Source organism: Armigeres subalbatus, chromosome 3 (genome assembly GCF_024139115.2).
Source record: "Armigeres subalbatus isolate Guangzhou_Male chromosome 3, GZ_Asu_2, whole genome shotgun sequence".
NCBI classification, from domain to species: Eukaryota; Metazoa; Arthropoda; class Insecta; order Diptera; family Culicidae; genus Armigeres; species Armigeres subalbatus.
In genome coordinates, this window is record NC_085141.1 from 322,612,407 (window position 1) to 322,627,065 (window position 14,659).

General features: G+C 45.5%; 1 protein-coding gene across 5 annotated transcripts in view; it reads right to left on the bottom strand.

Annotated features, from left to right (window-relative positions):
• LOC134225484 (neuropeptide SIFamide receptor-like) overlaps positions 1 to 14,659 on the bottom strand; it is a 734,184-nt gene that overhangs the window by 75,939 nt on the left and 643,586 nt on the right. For all 5 annotated transcript variants that reach the window (XM_062705590.1, XM_062705591.1, XM_062705589.1 and 2 more), the window contains one exon: positions 13,496 to 13,634. In XM_062705590.1, coding sequence (XP_062561574.1) covers positions 13,496 to 13,634 — 139 coding nt within the window. The remainder of the gene's footprint in view (positions 1 to 13,495; positions 13,635 to 14,659) is intronic.

Here is a 14,659-nt window from a genome sequence, read left to right on the forward strand (position 1 = left end):
TGTCTCCAGATTTGTTATTTATTTTGTTCGTTGCTTTTACTCCGACTTTAGTTTATTTATTTATTTATTCACTTATTTATTTATTTATTTATTTATTTATAGTTTATTTATTTATTTATCTTCTTTATTTATAAGTTTTGCATATTTAATTATTTATTTACTTATTTATTCATTCATAGCTTATTTATTCATTTTCTTATTTATTTATTTTCTATAATTGATTAACAATTGAGTGGAAACAAGTGTTAGGGACTTTTTAATTGTTAAGGCTTAGCATGCAGCCAATGTCGGAGTAAATGTGTAAAGTAGTATGAGACATCAACCTACCCATGAGAGTGTAGGTATAAGATTGTTGTTGCTGTAATACCATCGTTCGTCCATCATCGGATCTGCATCGTCGTCTACAGACTGTTTGTCGTCGTTATGATAATTCAAAAGTGATGAGTCACCTACCGTGAGAAAAAGCTATAAAAGAGGATTCCCCAATAGAGTGGGGGATTGATTGATTATACCGCCCGGAGGAGTGAAGTGTGTGTCAGACCGCCGTTAGAACGATATAACTAACCGCGAAAGTTCCAAGTTGGTGTTTAAAAGAGTTTTTAAAGTGGACGTTTTGCTAAAACTATGTTAAAACTTACCAACCAAAATTTCGTTAAAACGTGTTAAACCACAGATACAATATACTTAAAATTAACACGTTAAAATTATTAGTACGGGTTACTGTGAAAACACCACAAACAAGAAGAACAAGACAATAGTGCACTGTCGGAATCTAAAGTTAATTTCTAACGCCTATATTATCGCAGTAATCAGAATAGTACTAGGGATTTTTGAAATCAAGCGAGTAAGTGGTGTAAGAGAAAACTGCAGAATGAAGTTTTGAGTGGTTGAGCAGACATTGAGCTGAAGAATATATCGTTGTCTGGCTCGTTGGTGGTGCAACTCGCTTGATTAATCCACTCTACATAGTGCGCGTGCGTTTCGGTACCACTCCCCGGGCACGGAACAATGGCCTTCGTTACAGTGGCCTTTATGACACACGGACATTAGTGATTCCCTTGTCAAGTGTGGGAACAGTGAAGGACTTTGTGAAGAAGTCAGAAACAGAAGAAGAAAAGAACGACGACGAAGAAGAAGAAGAAGATGAAATGTTGCTGAAGTTCCGGTGTTTCCTGCATGTCGACCACCTCTACAAACGGCCGCAACGGTGAGCTCCCAACGAAAGTCCAAACAATCCAATAAACAATAATTCAAAAGTTAGAAACGTTTCTTTTAAAATAAATTTTGTATGGCCTCTAAACCCTAACTGTTTGTCTATCATTAACTTTTGTCTGTAAAGAAAATCTTGTTTCCGCCATTTTGTTTTGTATCTTCCGCCTTGCCACCAATTAGTAGAAGAAATATCCGGGAGAATCGAGTTGGAAAACGACCCTGAAGTGAAACCGTGTTGAGGACCACTGCTCCTATGGTGATACCATTACAGGGGTTCTCAACCGGTTTCCACAAAGTTTCACTAAGTATCAAGCTATCGAATCAACCTGTTGCCAGGTTAGATTTTGGTTAGCTACTCTTATTTCTTTGAGGAGCCTATGTCCCGATGACCCTCAGGGACTACCTCTGTTGCAATATCATGCTGGGTTGCATATTTCGGGTTTGTCCTTACATAAGGCGTGACCAACCCAGACCCACTTCAGTCAGCTGCTTTGCCTTGAATTATTAATTTTGAATAATCGAATTTTGCATATCCCAATATCCGGAGGAATTTATGGAGGAATGTCTGGATGAAAATCCAATCCAATTCCTGGGAGAATATCAGGAACAACTTCTGGAGAAATATCCGAAGGAATGTTGAAGGAATGTCTTGGAAGAAGAATTTCGTGCATCTTTAAGGGAAGCTTCCGAGCCTCATGAAAGGAGGCTTTCGTGCCTTTTGAAAGGATTCTTTCAAGCCTCTCGAAGGGATGCTTCTAAGCCTCTTGGCAGAAAAATTTCGTTCCTTTTGAAGGGAAGCTTACGAGCCTCTTGAAAGGAGGCTTCCGTGACTCTCGAAGGGATTCTTTCAAGCTACTTGAAGGGAGGCTTCCAAGCATCTCGAAGGAAGGCTTCAGAGCCTCTTGAAAGGAGGCTTTCGATCCTCTCAAAAAGAGGGCTCTGAGCCTCTGAAAGTATGCTTCCATGCCTTTTGAATGAAGAATTCCGAGCCTCGTAAAGGGAAGCTTCCTAGCCTTTTAGTCTCCTTAAGCGCCTCTTGAAAGGACCCTCCCTGAAAGTAGGCATCTGCGCATTTTGAAAAAAGGCTTCAAAGGCTATTGAAAGGAGGCTTCCGAGCATCTTGACAGGAGGCTTCCAAGCCTCCCGAAGGGAGGTTTCCGAGCATCTTGAATAGAGGCTTCAAAGCCTCTTGAAAGGCAGCTTTCGAGCCACTTAAAAGGTGACTCGTGGGCATCTCCTGAAAGTACGTTTCCAAGCCTCTTGAAAGAAAAATTCCGAGCTTATTGAAGGGAAGCTTCCGAGTCTTTAAAGGAGCCTCCCGAGCTTCTTGAAAGGAGCCTTTAAACCTCTTGAAAATAGGCTACCGCGCCTTTGCAGAAGAGGCTTCCTAGCTTCTTGAAGGGAGGCTTCCGGGCCTCTTGAAAGGAGGCTTCCGAGCTACTTGAAAAGAGGTTTCCAGGCTCTTGAAAGGAGGCACCGAGCCCCTTGAAAGAAGGTTTCCGAACCTCTTGAAAGGAGGCTTCTGGACTTCTTAAAAGGAGGCTTTCGGGCCTCTAGGAGGGGGCTTCCAGGCCTCATGAAAGGAGGCTTCTGAACTGCTTAAAAGTAGGTTTCCGAACCTTGTTAAAGGTGGCTTCCAAGTTTCTTGAAAGGAGTTCTCCGATACTCTTGAAAGGAGTCCTTCGTGCTACTTAAAAGGAGGCATTCGAGAAGCGTAGAAGGATGCTTCCAATACTCAAGCATCGAAGTAACTGAACTTGTCGAGAAAAAAAGCTTTCCAAACATGTAGACTTTGAATTTTTAGTTCAGAAGCATGTTCTTAACACATCATTCAACATTTTGTTTCGATCAGGTAGATTGCATAGAAGATTTTTTAAATTTTTCTTTCGTCGTTGTGTCCTTTTGATCTTTTGTCCCACAGCCCTTCATCCACTGTGCTGGTTGTGGATGAAAGGATTCAATAGTCTTTGAGTTACTGATCTCCATGCATGTTATGTTGAAGATTTCGAGGTGAAACGGCAAAAACTGCTATGTGTACTAAATTAATGATTTCGTGTGTGTTACTTCTACGTGAAGTTAAACGATTTACAATGATATGGAAATGCTAATATCTTCTTCCAAACTTGGACGTACATGTTCATGATAGAATTAGAGGCGAAAGTATAGAATTGATAGTTCCGTTAGGATACGGCAGGCATGAAGAATGTTTTTATAGAAGTCGATTTGAAAGCGAGCGGAGGGCAATATTTGTGATGGCACAACTTAGCTGCCTCGGAGAGAACAAATCAGAGAAAGGCACTGCTCCTCTCCTCTCTCCGAGGCAGCTAAGTTGGTTGCGACGAGACGGACGCAATGAGAAAACAGAACTGTGCAATAAAAATCCTATTCGACTAAATGCTGATGTCATATTAGAAATTCGGAGACAGTACTCGTCGATAGCAAATCCTTCCGCACGCGATGGCATATGAGCAAGTCAAACCACCTTTCTTTTGCCAGTGAAGATATATCAGCTTCCACACTGATATTCTTCCCTCCCCCTTCATACGGGAGCTTGGCAGAAGGAAGGTCGTGTGATATGTGCCATCACAAATATTGTCCTCCGCTCGCTTTCAAATCGACTTCTATAAAAACATTCTTCATGCCTGCCGTATAAAAACGGAACTATCAATTCTATACTTTCGCCTCTAATTCTATCATGAACATGTACGTCCAAGTTTGGAAGATGATATTAGCATTTCCATATCATTGCTATGTGTAATTTTTTTATGAGTGGATCGAAAAATTTTATACTTGGTATATGAAAATTTCAACATATTTCTAGTTCAGTGAAAAAAAAATCAGCTCAATCGGCCATCGGGGTAGTTGACTATTTTGTATAAAAAAACGGCCTCTGTTGGTATTATTCTGAACACAGGTGTATGCCAAAACTTTATCAAAAATGTTTGATTGAAATTGATTAAAATCCACTATTATGCATTTTTGTCCGAGGTACCCCCTGGGCTCGACGAAGGTACCCCCAGAGTTCATGTACCCCAGGTTGAGAACCGCTGTTCTAGAGGAGTTTCCGGAGGACTGTCCGGAGGAATTCCTGGAGGAATATCTGGAAGACTTCCTGGAGACATATTCGAAAGAATATCTGTAGGAATATTTAAAGGAATATCTGGAGAAATTTCTGGAGGAAAATCTAAAGCAATTCCTGGGAGAATATCAGGTGGAACTTCTGGATTAATTTCTGGAGGAATATCCAAAGGAATTCTAGGGAGAATATAAAGATTAATTCATGGAGAAATATCCTAAAGAATATTCGGAGGAATTCCTGGTGGAATATCCAAAGGCATTTAAGGAGGAATTCCTGAAGAAATATTCAGAGGAATACCTGGAGGAATATCTAAAGGAATTCTGGGAGAACATCAGGAGGAACTCTTGGAGGAATATCCGAAGGAATTGTGAGGATTGTTTGTCCTCCTCTTTCCGTGAATACATTTTTCGAATTGAAGATGCGGTCTGCCGAAATCTTCGTAAAATTCTTCAAGACTATCTACAGCACTGACTCTCCACAAATTCATCCGGAGCAATAAAACATGCTGCCATGCTTGTTATACAATCTCTCGCTGGTGGAATCAGATTTAATGGATGTGTGGAAGATGGAAGCAATTACTCCTATACACCAGCGGCTCTCAACCTTTTTCTTGAGAGGTACCCCTTCGAACTTTTGCATTAATTGAGGTCCCTAGCAGCACAATCCACTCCGATTTGGTTGCAGCAACTCAAATGTGACTTAATTCGGTTGTATAAGGGTCACAGAAACCTTTGTGCGACATGTGTGCTACTCGGGGTACCCCCTAATGAAAGAAGGCTTCCAAGCCTTTTGAAAGAATAATTCCGAGCCCTTTGAAGGAAGGCTTCCGGGGCTTTTTAAAGGAGGCTTCCGATTCACTTGTAAGTAGGCTTTCAAGCCTCTTAAAAGGATCCTTCCTAGTTTTTGAAAGAAGGCTTTCTGCCCTCTGAAAAGAAGTCTTCCAAGGTTCTTGAAAGTAGGCTTCCAGGCCTCCTAAAACAAGGCCTCCGGGCCTTTAGAAATCAAGCTACCGGGCCTATTGAAAGAAAGCTTTTGAGCCTCTTGAGAGGAGGCTTTCGAGCATCTTAAAAGGAAGCTTCCGAGCCTTTTGAAAGGAGGCTTTCGAGCCTCTTGAAAGGAGGCTTCTGAGCCTCTTGAGAGGAGGCTTCCGAGCCTCTTGAAAGGAGGCTTCCGGGCCTCTTGAAAGGAGGCTTCCGAGCCTCTTGAAAGGGGGCTTCTGAGCCTCTTGAAAGGAGGCTTCCGACCCTCTTGAAAGGAGGCTTCCGAGCCTCTGGAAAGGAGGCTTCCGTGCCTCTTGAAAGGAGGCTTCCGGGCCTCTTGAAAGGAGGCTTCCGGGTCTCTTGAAAGGAGGCTTCCGGGCCTCTTGAAAGGAGGCTTCCGGGCCTCTTGAAAGGAGGCTTCCGGAGCTCTTGAAAGGAGGCTTCCGGGGCTCTTGAAAGGAGGCTTCTGAGCCTCTAGCAAGGAGGCTTCCGAGCCTCTTGCAAGAAGGCTTTTGAGCCTCTTGCAAGGAGGCTTCCGAGCCTTTTGAAAGGAGGCTTCCGACTCTCTTGAAAGGAGGCTTCCGTGCCTCTGGAAAGGAGGCTTCCGAGCCTTTTCAAAGGAGGCTTCCGAGCCTCTGGAAAGGAGGCTTCTGACCCTCTTGAAAGCAGGCTTCCGAATTTCTTGGAATGAGGCTTCCGAGCCTCTTGAAAGGAGGCTTCCGAGCCTCTTGGTAGGAGGCTTCCGAGCCTCTTGAAAGGAGGCTTCCGAGACTCTTGAAAGGAGGCTTCCGAGCCTCTTCAAAGGAGGCTTCCGAGCCTCTTGAAAGAAGGCTTCCGAGTCTCTTCAAATGAGGCTTCCGAGCCTCTTGAGGGGAAGCTTCCGAGCCTCTTGAAATGAGGCTTCCGACCCTCCTGAAAGAAGGCTTCCAAGCCTCTTGACAGGAGACTCTCGAGCCTTTTGAAAGAAGGCTTCCGAATTTCTTGAAAGGAGGTTTCCGAGCCTCTTGAAAGGTTGCTTTTGAGCCTCTCTAAAATAGGTTTCCAAGCCTCTTGAAAGGAAGCTTCCGAGCCTCTTGAAAGGAGGCTTCCGAGTCTCTTGAAAGGAGACTTCCGAGACTCTTGAAATTAGGCTTCAGAGGCTCTTGAATGGAGCCTTCCAAGTCTCTTAAAAGGATGCTTCCGAGTTTTTTTTTGAAAAAAGGAAGGAACCTTTCGAGAAGGTTTCCTACTTTCGAAAGAAGGCTTCTGAACATCTTGAGCGAGGCATTCAAGCTGCTCTGAAGAAGGCTTCTAAGAAGCGTAGAAAGATGCTTCCAATCCTTTTGCAACGAAGCAGCTTTTCTAAAAAAGCTTTTCTAAAAAATCCCTACATGCCTCTCAAACGGAGGCCGCCACACCTTTCGGTGTTCCACAAGGAAGTCACCTTGGGTCCCTGATTTTCATACTGTTTGTCAACGATCTAAGTTACCGTCTGTGCTGTCATCACCTTATTACGCCGATGACTCCAAAATCTATCGTGTAGCCAGTTTACTGCTCTACAGCAAGACAACGATACCATAGCTAGTTGGTGTATTTCGAACGGGATGGGAATGAACGCAATGAAGTGCAAGGTTATAAGTTTTTAGAACGCAGCTGATATTTGAATACGCTATAAACGATTCAACACTGGAACGAGTATCATCCATCAAAGACCTTGGCGTAATAATGGACAGCAAGCTAAACTTCAACGAGCATAATAAAGCCTGTCCACGTTAAATTTCGGACACCCATCTTCCAATGCGATTTTTGCCTTTCTCGTACAACTAAGTTGTACCGAAAGGCTATCATTTCACTCCAAATTCGAACTTTTGATAGAAGTCCCGGAGACCCATAGTGTTATATACCATTCGACTCAGCTCGATGAGCTGACCAAATGTCTGTCTGTCCGTGTGTGTGTGTGTGTGTGTGTTTTTTTTTCTTCCTAAACAATGAAGGGGGAATCTGCTCAACAGACATCCTGGGTTGACCAGGAAGTGCTGGGTTAGGGGCCACCTCCAATGAGGGAGGCAGGACTGCATCCCCGACCAGCTAAACCGTTTCCATTGTCGCCAAGCCCATCGTCCCTTCGGTACAACCAGAAAGTAATGCTTCAAAGGGGGCCAGTGCATAACGCACCCTCGAGGTTAGCTGCGTGTCCTTGCAGCATCGAACATCGTGACTCGCTTTTTTAGAAGAACACCATGGTATCGTGCCAGCGCGTTGCCGGCTTTCCAGGTGGCCTTACCACGCCCTATGTCCTCGGTAGGTGGGAAGGCTCGACTTCGCGCCTGCTTCCCTCTGCACGACTGGTATCAAGAATGAAGATGCCGAGTGCACCCCAAATTGACCTTTCTGCGATAGGGCCTATTCGCCAGCACACAGAGGGACTTGCCGACGCGAGGCCTACGCCTGCCCCAGCCTTGACGAGGACCCCTTTCCGTCCTCGGGCTCGGAACCCGCCCGGTTGACCGACGCCGCGAAAGCGACGATACCATGTTGTTCTTCGCGCGGCCACTTGTTCGATAAAAGGATCGAGTTCGACCACAGAGCATGACCACCGGTATGACCCATGAAGCCGACTCCGATCCCTTGGACCACCTCTCATTTGCGCCTGAACTAGCCATCCTTGAGTCCACGCGCCACCTTCTGTGTAGCTCCGAGACGATTTGGGCGATAGCCGATAAAACGGCGTTCCAGCCAACTTCATCTTTACACATCCTCCGAACTAGGTTGTCCGGGGTAGTGTCCAGACCACATGTGGCAAGCATGTGGTCAAGCATTGCGCGAAAACGTGAGCACACGAACAACACGTGTTTCGCCGTTTCCTCTAAACCTGCGCACACCAAACACTCGGGCGAGGCCGAGCAAGCCAGCTGCGTTACCTGCACTTTGATTTTGCAGCACGCTTAAACGCCGGGCACATCGAACTCCCCATGGGGTGCTTGCTGTTCACAGCTTTGCTGGAACAAATCAAACAATTGGGAGGGTTCGTGCAGCATTGTGCCTTATGTCCCTCCAATCCGCAGCGTCGGCAGAGATTGCTTCTGTCAGGGCCTTTGCAGTCCCATTGCTTGTGCCCCGGTTCCAGGCACTTGAAGCAAACTTCCGGTTGCTCGTATATGCGCACAGGGCATACCGACCATCCCACCTTGACGCTCCCTAACTTGACTACCTTGGAGGCGTCCGCTGCAGATAGCCGAACCAATGCTACCTGCGTCCCTGCCGGACCTTTCCGTAGCCGAACGGCTGCGGTGGGCGTCTCCAATTCACACTGTCGCCACAGTGCCGTGACGAGCTCTTCGACTTCGGTGATCTCGTCCAAGTCTTTAACCCTTAGATTCACCTCCGTAGTGAGTGCCCTCACCTTGACCGTCTCGCCTAGGACCTCCTCCGCCAACTTCTTGTAGGCGGCGCCCTTTTGCGAGACGCCCCGATTCAGCTCGAGTATCATCTCGCCCATCCGGGTACGTCTTATTCGACGTACGTCGGCGCCGAGTTCACCGAGCTTGACGTCACTCCTCATCGCCTTCAAGACGTCCGAGTACTTAGCCTCGTCCGTTTTGATGACTAGGGCATCGCCCCTGGAGCGATTGGCGCCTACCCTAGACTTCTTGCTACCCTCATTCGCCTGGGCCTTCTTTTCGGCCCTTGACGTCTTCGGTTTCCTCTTGTTCTTGACCAGGGTCCAGGAGGCGTCATCCCCCTCTATTTCCCTGGTCTGGTGCGGCTGAGAACTTTCAGCCTGCCGTAACCCCTTACCACCGTCTTTCCTGAGTGGACGGACCTTTCCAGGTCCTTCCTCCCCCGGTTTTGGAGGTACCTGACCGGGGTTCAGCTTCCCAGCTCCACTATCCTTGTTCGGGGTAGTAACCCTCCGCGTTTTGGAGCGGACCCCAGGGAGCTCATCCCCTGGTGACTGTCTCCCCCGTTTTTGTGTCTGCTCCGTTGGAGCAGTCACCCCCGACGTACCCGCAAATACTTGAGCCTCAGTCTGGGTAGAATTTGGCACCACCGTCTTCGCTGGCACGCCTTCGGTCGATTCGACCTTGCCCGAGTCCGCGAATCCTTGGGCCTCAGTCTGGGTAGACCTCTACTCCACCGATTTCACGGGTTTACACTTGGCCGTCCCGACCGCCCTCTCCAGCTTGGCGTCCAGCATCGACTTTCGAAGTTTCTGCAAGCTCCTCTTGAGGTCCTTGCTGATATTATGCTTCGATGACGCAAAGTCGATGATGGCGTCCAGCTGTTCCGTCGCCACCTCGAAGGCCGAAAGCCCATCGCGTTTGCGGTTCATCGCCTCCACAAGCCATGGGCCGTCAATAACCCCTACCGGCGTTTTTCTAGCCGAGAGGAAGGTTGAGTGACCCACGCTGGCGCTGCGCACTGAGCTGCCGACTATTGCCTCTGGCCTCCTAGGCGGAGACCTGGACAACCCACCTCTTGCGAAGGGGTTGTCGCCTACACTACTACCACTAATTGAAGAATTGACTTGGTTTTCCATTTTGGTCCCACGAGTTGCTCGGGAAAAGAGGTCCACCACGCCAGAGCCCAGCATGACGCGGTAAGGGACAATTACTGTGGAGGGTGCCCAGGTACCCCACAGGCTCCGTTAAAGGCCTAGCTTATTATTTCACCCCCCTGGCCATGCATCCCCTCGGCACGGGTCGCTTGACGTCTTGGGATTAGGGGTTAGGGACGATGGTCCCGGTCTAACTCGCAGTGGCCATGGGGAGGGATCGTCAAGCCCTTGGACAAAGTCCCTGCCTCCCCTGTGTGTGTGTGTTTGTGTGTGTGTGTGTGTGTGTGTGTGTGTGTGTGTGTGTGTGTGTGTGTGTGTGTGTGTGTGTGTGTGTGTGTGTGTGTGTGTGTGTGTGTGTGTGTGTGTGTGTGTGTGTGTGTGTGTGTGTGTGCACAAAATGCCATAAAAAACATTAGCCAAATTTTCACATAGAAACTCTTAACCGATTTTCTTGCAACAAGTTGCATCTGACAGAGACTAAAACGCTGTTGATCACTATTGAATTTCATAATAATTGCAAATTGCAAAAAATAAATAATATTAAAATAGTGATGAGACATAGTCACATAGAACAATAATGTGTTATGAAAAATGCCTTGCATCTATGAATATTTTTAAAATTTATCCGTGGCTTGCTTCCATTAAGAGTTTCATCGTACTATAAAGATGCTCGTGTTGCACGCATTTAGGCGTAAGTATGCTCTTCGTTGAGATTCATAGTACTATGAAATTGTCCGAAAGTCAAAATTCGAACAAAGGAAATTCGAGAAACTTTTGGCAGCGCCATCTGTCGTCTAGTCACTAGTGTAAATTTTCTATCATAACATTAGACGGTGTAACTGTTTTGCCTTTCTTGTACATCATCGAGGTGTAAGCGTAAAGGCTACATTTGTTACCTTTTTCCGCGAGAAAGGCGCCATCACCGCTAGGTGGATTAATCTGGGTTTTTAAAATTTTCACAAACCGCAGAGATGATCAATTTTTGCATAGCTGAATCTATCCGCTTTATGTGATGCATTTAGCACGTTTTCATCTTCGTCCAAATTAATAAAATGACTGAAAAACATTTGGATATTATTTCAGTGTCCGAAATTAAACGTGGACAGGCTTTACCACGACAACCGCAAAGGCTTTTGCTGTATTTGGCTTCGACGTGAGCGACTGGCTGGCCGAGCAGAATCGTTCATTTGCCGGGGCGGGATCGTAGGGCATCCAGAATGCGGCGTAGTCTTTGAACCCCCATGTCTCAGAAGTGGACGATCGATCGACGTAGGGCGACGATTGCCTCTGATTTAGGGTGATTCTTATTGTTGTTATATGATGAAATATGACGGAAGAAAGCGTTGGTTCGGTATGAACTCGAATCGAACCACACGACCTTTGTTACCTTAATAAAAGATTAAGATCCACTCTGGACCTTTATTCATTTATTTTCAGACTAAGATCGGATTGGCCAGGGAGTTTTCGAAAGGAAAGTTCTGCGTACCATCCATGGTGGGGTGCTGATGGCGGACGGTAGGCACTGCTTGTGGCCCGATCCACCTTGCTCGCTGCGCACCTCGCCTTCTTGTTTCCGTCGGATCGTTGTCGAAAACCATTTTCACCGGATTACTGTCCGACATTCTGGCTACGTGCCCGGCCCACCGTCCGATTTGCGCGGTGTGAACGATGGATGGTTGTCCCGAAAGTTGATGCAACTCGTGTTTCATTCGCCTCTTGCACGTACCATCCGCCTTTTGCACCCCACCATAGATGGAACTCAGCACTTTCCTTCCGAAAACTCCAAGTGCGCGTTGGTCCTCTACGAGGATCGTCTCGTGTCCGTAGAGAACTACTGGTCTAATGAGCGTTTTGCAGATAGTCTATTTGGAACGGCAGCGAACTTTTTTCGATTGCAGTCCATCTTGCAGAGTCCAAAGTACGTCCCTACTAGCACATCCTAAACAAATTAGGTTACAGCAACTTGAATGTGGCTGAGTTCAGTCACATATAAGTTGCGGCAAATAACTTGCAACAAGTGTGCTACTCAGGTCACTAGGAAGCCCAAGTACACGAATTATTCAATTTCGTCACCACCGATACATTCTCGTGGTGGATGGCTAACATTGTCACCTCTTGAGCCTCTTCATATCATGTACTTCGTCTTCGACGTATTGATGACTAATCCGATCAGCTTTTCTTCTCTCTTCAGTCTGATGTAGGTTTCTTCCATCTTCCCAAAGCTACGTGCCGTAATGTCGTCGGTGAAACCAAATAGCTGAACGAACTTCGTGAAAACCGTCCCACTCGCATCAACCGTATCAGTTTATCCGGAAATCCGTGTTCGTGTATTGCTGCCATAGCTGGTCCCGATCGATTGCATCATATGCAGCTTTAAAGTCGATGAATAGATTATGTGTGGGCACGTTGTATCCGCGGCATTTCAGCAATACCTGATGTACGGCGAACATCTGGTTCATGGTAGTACCTTGTAGGCAGCGTTCAGCAAAGTGATTGCTCAGTAGTTGCTATAGTCTTCTCTCCCTTTTTGTAGAAAGAGCATACGACACCTTCCATCCACTTCTGCAGCAAAACCTCCGCCTCCCAAATCTTGGTAATGAGTAATGACCCAGTGCAGCGCACTAGCCAGTGCCTCACCATCGTTTCGAACTGCTCTCCTGGTAGTTGGTCAGTTCGTTGGTTGGTTGGGCTTTGTTGTTTTTCAGCCGACCTATCGCATCTGCTCCTGGATTTCTTGGAGATCCGGAGCCGGAAGACGTTTGTTTTGCGTGCGTACTCCCAGGTTCATTACCATACCGCCATGTTGTCTACCACATTGCCGTTCAGGTGCTCATCGTAGTCCTGCCGCCATCTTTTGAACATCTCACGCTCGTTCGTAAGAAGGTTCACGTTTATGTCCTTACACATATCGGGCTGTGGCAAGTGGCCCTTACGTGAACGGTTTAACTTCTCTGGACTAATATGATTAATTCAACAATCATCTACTAAGCTCATTGCCATTACCAGTGCACCTGTAGAGATGCAGAAGACTTTCCGGTCTCTTGTAGAAGTGTGCCGATTTAATATTCTTTTGCGTTGAGTGTAAGAACTTGGCCACGAAATAGGGGAACGGTTCGGCACTTTATCTCATAGCTCCCATTTCCATCCCATCAAATACAAAGCATATATATGTTCATATATGTTCAGTGAGATGGAAAATGGAACAGTTCCCCTACTACTGTTAAACTACTGTTGAATAGTAATATTAGGTAATATAAAACGGCATAAAATGTGTGATTATTATCAATAAATGCCTTATTATATTGTCTATTCCATAGCATTAGAATTTTGGTCATTACTGGCCCATGCGACCCATACAGACACATAATATTATGCATATGCAAATGTGTAGCTTCAAAATGTGATACTGTACGAGAAATGCAAAAATCAATAACGAAAGTCACCTTTTCATAGCCGCTATAAACGGTTGTAAAAATTAGATTACCGATCCAAAAAAAAAGCTCAAACGGCAAAAGGTTCATTATCGGTTAGAACATATTGGATCCGGCAAAGAGCACCGCAAAGTGTTTCTGTCGATGACGTCGAGCAAGTTGAAAAAGTTTTCGATTCTTCGATGGAACCCTTCCGATATGCACCCTTTTTTCGAACAGAGAATGCGAGGACCATGAAAAAAGGCGTCATACTTACGAGTAGAGGAACACAAACTTAACGATGTAGAAGGTCTTCTCCTTCTCGTTGTCCCAAGTGGACACACACTGGGTGAATAGCTTGATGTCGAAGCGCAGTTTTTTTCGCCGCGTCGTCAGCACCAGGAACTCCGGAACGTCTGAAAAGAAAAGAAAAGGAAAATACTTAAGAGCTGCTGGTAGAATGAAAACTGTTGGCTATCAGAGTGCCAGGAAGAGTGCTGTGAAGTGATGGAAAAAACGGGCAAATCATTGAGCAAACTTTTGCTGGTTATCTGATGTGGAAATGCCCGAAAAATGGGCTCCCCGATTGACGTAAGTCGACTGTGAAGCAAATCGATTGTGATGCCGTTATACATGGGGAAGTAAGTTACTTTAGAACATATTCACATTTGAGAAGATTTCATCCTAGGATAGATGAATCCTAATTAGTAAACCAAAATTAGTAAACTGTTTTGTCTTGCCTTATCTTAGCACATGCACAGTATAAAAAAGCATCCAGGAAATGTCGGTTGTATTTCCAAGTGTTTTCTTGTCGGCATTAATATTTGCAGCATATCACAAATATGACAAGCTTTCAAAACTAGTGAACTATTTAACAAAATGTAAAGATGTTTGTGAAAAGTACAATTAGCCTTAAGGACGATTCCGACAGAGTCCAAAAAGTCTGCTGTAATGCAGGTTATAGCAAACACTTCTCGTTTTTGACGGCATAAATGGCCATTAATAGGTGATCAGCACAGCTAGATCATTTTTTCGAACATCCTGCAACGGAACAATGATGCAAAATGGTTTTTATTTATTTACCTGTCGCTTGTTTCTGGAGATTTTACCTTCTGAAAGCGTAAGGTAGCTCTTAGAAATTTGATGCGATTCGTCTTAATTGTGTCGATGGAATCGTTCTTTTGATCCTAGAGTCTAAATACATACAACTATAAAATTGTTTGAAATTTCTGTCGAAAGTTGCCAATAGCAGGAGGAGGAGACAATTATTTTTTATTCCTATTTGAACAAGTGTTCATCAAATAAAAACAAATGCTAAAATTGAATGTACACTCCATTTTATCAACTTCTGATACAACGTATCTCATATCGACTCTGCTTCCTGGTATAAAGTGGTAAGCTTCAATTGTTTGGCTTCCGCTTGTTGGGATCGGTAGCTTTT